This window comes from Anneissia japonica, unplaced genomic scaffold (assembly GCF_011630105.1).
Source record: "Anneissia japonica isolate Jap-2015-1 unplaced genomic scaffold, ASM1163010v1 scaffold287998_len430063_cov162, whole genome shotgun sequence".
Taxonomy (NCBI): Eukaryota; Metazoa; Echinodermata; class Crinoidea; order Comatulida; family Comatulidae; genus Anneissia; species Anneissia japonica.
Window position 1 is genome coordinate 118,086 of NW_022695675.1, and position 4,345 is coordinate 122,430.

The 4,345-nt window shown below is 36.0% G+C and overlaps 1 protein-coding gene across 1 annotated transcript in view; it reads left to right on the forward strand.

Moving 5' to 3' along the window:
• Positions 1 to 1,337, forward strand: part of LOC117101502 (ATP-dependent DNA helicase Q5-like) — a 14,967-nt gene extending 13,630 nt beyond the window's left edge. Inside the window, exon 16 of the mRNA XM_033241477.1 lies at positions 944 to 1,337. Within this exon, the coding sequence (XP_033097368.1) occupies positions 944 to 1,077 (134 nt within the window). The 3' untranslated portion in view covers positions 1,078 to 1,337. The remainder of the gene's footprint in view (positions 1 to 943) is intronic.
• The last annotated feature ends 3,008 nt before the right edge of the window (positions 1,338 to 4,345 follow it).

Genomic DNA, 4,345 nt, shown 5'->3' on the forward strand with positions numbered 1-4,345 from the left:
GTTCCAAATGCCCGAAAATAACATTTGAGGCGTTCTGGGCTATCATTTTTTTCTTTTTCTCTCTTTTTTTCTTTCTTTTTTCTTTTTTTTTATCTTCCAAAAGGGAGGGCCGGGGGTGGGCCGCCCCCCCCTAAATCCGCCCCTGGGGAGTCGTGTACACATACCAACAATATGGTTACTCATGATAATATCACGTGTACACATTCCAATAAAACGTGAATGCATGCAAAATGATAAGTGTTTTTTATGTTTCAATGCCATAAATCACAAGATCTTCTCTTAAAGCTTTAACGCTTCAGCTTTCAGAAAAAATTTTAATTAATTGGCTCAAAGGCTTCTTATTTCACCAAAGCAACTTAAAAATATATAAAAAAAAAAATATATATAAATGAAATTCCTTGGTCATTGACTCATATTTATTTCTTTATGTGCCAAAATACAACATGCGTTAGTGCAATAAACTGAATGAGCTGGTAAACTAATCGCTTTAACTAATAGTATGTTATTCTCACGTCTATGAATATAAACTATAGTCTTATTTGAACTAAAAACATTTAAAATATTAAATAAGCAATCATCTTTGTTAATTAATTGGGAAATCAAGTGAAATACTGGTTGATCAGTACTGAATACATTTAGAATAGATCAGATACTACAGTATATGGGCAGATATCTTTCTTTACTGTTTATCATATACATACTGTTTAATGTTTGACCGATTGATTGTTTGATTGCTTAATAGATCAATTTTGTATGGGCAGCCGTTAGGCCCAACACACTCTACTACCTCTATTATACTGCCCTCATCGGAGCTTTCGAGAATACGAGAACTTGTTTTTTGTTAGTTGTTAGCAACAACATCAAGACTAATCAATTAATGTTTGAGGTATACTTGATTTTTTTCTATTACAATTTTATCTTTTTTTTAAAAAATCTTTTCTAGTAAAATCAAGAGCCAAACAATGTGTACGAGACTTCTTCAAGAAACATTCATACATAGCATCAACAGATGACCTCCCAAAAGCTGACAAGCGAGTGAGACCAGATAAACAAGAAATAAAACCAGGTTTACAATGAAGTTTAGCAGGTTGTGATTTTAAACCATTATGAAACTGAAAATGGAAAGATAACCCATAAGCATTGTAATTGACGTGATGAGAAATCAGGATAAATAAACTGGTGGAAGTGAGCGGAACCGGTTAACATTCTGACTGCCAGGGGTTTGAAAAAAATAGTATCAGCCACCGCCAGACATTTTAGCAAATTTTAACACTTTTCCAAAGCTTGTATGTGATCAGATTGACATGTAATGAATACTACAAGAACTACAAACATTATAGCTTTACAGTGGTACAAACACTTTATTCTAATCACAATCTGTGACCCGTAACAGTAAAATGAATATGAGTCACTTTTGGAGATTTACGAAATTTTGAAATACTTACGGTCCAGACTGAATATAGTGTTCAAATTGTTAGTACATGTCGGTAATTACCCCATCTATTGGTGGTCAGGCGTTGTGTTACCAAACATGGAGGTCTCTGTGTTTGGCGGGCAGAGTGTTAAGAGGAATTAAACCTGGTTGATTAGATACACTCGTAGATTTATCTTTCTAAAGTTTAAAATATTTATGTAAAAGGATAAATAGAAAATATATTAAGTTTAATAAAATCTATGAAGTTTTAGTTCTATGTATCAATGTTCTAAGAAGACAAATATTCTAAGTAAGTTTGAGGTCATTTTTGGACATCGTTGAGTTCATTCATCTTGAAATCAACTCGTAATTCATCTTCATGTACGACGTTCAATCAGGAACAAGCTAACATTTTGAACGCGTAATTATATTCAATGGATTTCATAATATATTATTTTTATATTTTATTTCAACTTGAATGCAAGAGCAGACAAACCACATACAGGATAGAAACGTAAAACATCAAAACATCTGAGGGTAAATATGTAGCACACAAGCTTCATTTTAAACCCTGTCCAGACTATCAAATTTTATTTGACAAGAACATGTGACATGCCTAAATATGGTCAAGATGACATCACATCGTGACCATATATCTAGAATATATATAATATATTGGGCGTATTCGACTGGTTCATTTCGTTGAGTACGATTTTTCATTGAGTATTATTTTCATTCGACTGGTTCGTAAAATAGACTTCGTTGACAACGAACACCCTGTGGGCGAGTATACTCGTCGCTGGCAGCCAACATGTTAATGTTTTTTGTCGGTCATGTCATGGGTCATAGATAATTAGCATATGATCCTAGATTCATCCCATCGTCTCCGAACTAAAACTTTCCAGGCAATGCTTCTTGGTGACAATAATAATAATTATATACTATAAATAAAAGTGGCTGTAATTACAGTGTATGTGTGTATGTTGTATATACTGTATATCCTGTATCTGTACAAATACTTACGCCCTGTTTACACCAGCAACTCCGACCTTCACTATTCTATGACTGTTTATGCCACACTTATTTTAAGAAATTGCAATAGCAAACTACAGAGACCCCTCTAATTCCGAAAACCCCCCCCCCCATAATTCAAGACCACTTTTTCAAAGAACTGAATAACATCATCAGTCTTTTATATACAAAGCTAACCTTTTATGTGGAGACCAAATTCCAAGACCGCCCCAAATTTTCAGGCCCCAAAAGGTGGCCTTGAATTGGAGGGTGAACCATACTTTGGTTCATTGTGGTCAAACTGGCCCATGTACACAGTATTTTAACTAACAAAATATAGTTTACTGGTATTAGGCAAGCCTACACCCTTGATTTTTAAGAAATTCCTTGAAAAAAGTATTTATTATACTGTATATAGAAGCGGTTATGGCTTGGACTCCCCAACTTTTGAGGTTAGGGCTTTGAAACTCATGCTGTGCAAGTCACTTGTGTGTTTTGTCAAGGCACTTTATTAACGTTTGTCTCTCTCTACCCAGGAGTATAAATGAGTACCTAGTAGGATGTTGTGGCATTGAATGTACTAGTTTTGTACACTAATACGACCTCCCCAGGGAGTAGTATATGTTGCACTTAGTGCTTGTGTGCCATTGTAAGTTATCTAATGACCAGGGGTAATAACGCTCAGCGCCTTTGATCATTCATTGGAATTTGAACTATATAAATATTTGGGTATTATATGTAAGTGATAAAAATTATTGTTGCACTAATCAGGGGCGGATCCAGAAATGTCCAAAAGGGGGGGGGGGCCGGAAGTGGGGGCCGAAGTTGGGCCGAGGGCCGAAATTTGGGCCGATTGAGACAACACTGTCGTAGGGGGTCCGGGGCATGCCCCCGCGAAATTTTTGTGTTCTAGACGCCCGAACATAGCATTTGAGGCATTCTGGGCTATCATTTTTTTCTTTTTCTCTCTTTTTTTCTTTTTTTTTCTTTTTGTTCATCACCCAAAAGGTGGGGGCCGGGGTCGGGCCGCCCCCTCCCCTAAATCCACCCCTGCACTTGCATACATTTGCTTTTCTTTTAAATATTAAACCAAATCATAATGTGCTGTTGCAATGTTTTATACATTTTTTTTTTTATAAATGAAAAGGAACAAAGCAATAGTGTTAGTCAGAAACCAGTGGCAGACCCATGATTATTTTTGGGGATAGCAGTTGATAACCTGTGGTTTAAAGGGGTTGGGACCTATGGTCGTAGGAGGACAGTAGGGTGTTCCATTTATAGTGGTGGTGCCCTCTGGAATTATTGGTGGTTTAGGGATTTTAATTTATCATCTAAATGATTTCACACGTGGTTAAATAATTTCTTTTTACTGCCTGTGGTTGGGGCGGGCAAGCACCCAACATTTCCCACTGGAAAGGACTTTTAAAGTTGTATTTTTAGATTTTTTTTTTATTTTTAAAGATTTATGTGGGGACCTGACCAGTTCCACCCCTCTCCGTCTTGTTTCATATATTTTCCGCCTCCCCTGAATCTGCACCCGAGTCAGAATAGGGATTTGCAGATTTTTGAATACAAAAATCATGAAATTGATAACCAGACAATTTTAGGTGTTTATGTAAAGGATAGGAATTATTATACATCTGTTATTGGCATGGATATTTGATTTATTTTATGCTTCATGCTGTACAAATACACACATACAAAAGGCTTAAAGACCATTGTTAAATAGAAAAATTGCATATTAAGCATTGATTGCAAGCACATGACAGGCATTTGAGCTTAAAGCTTGTTTTCAGATACGTCTAAACATTTTAACTTCAACAACCATTACATTAGAATCTTAAGTTGGAAGTGACGAAATATACACAATAGGGTGCTTTCGAGTGCACGACGACGGCAGGACGTAGAACGAAATGACGT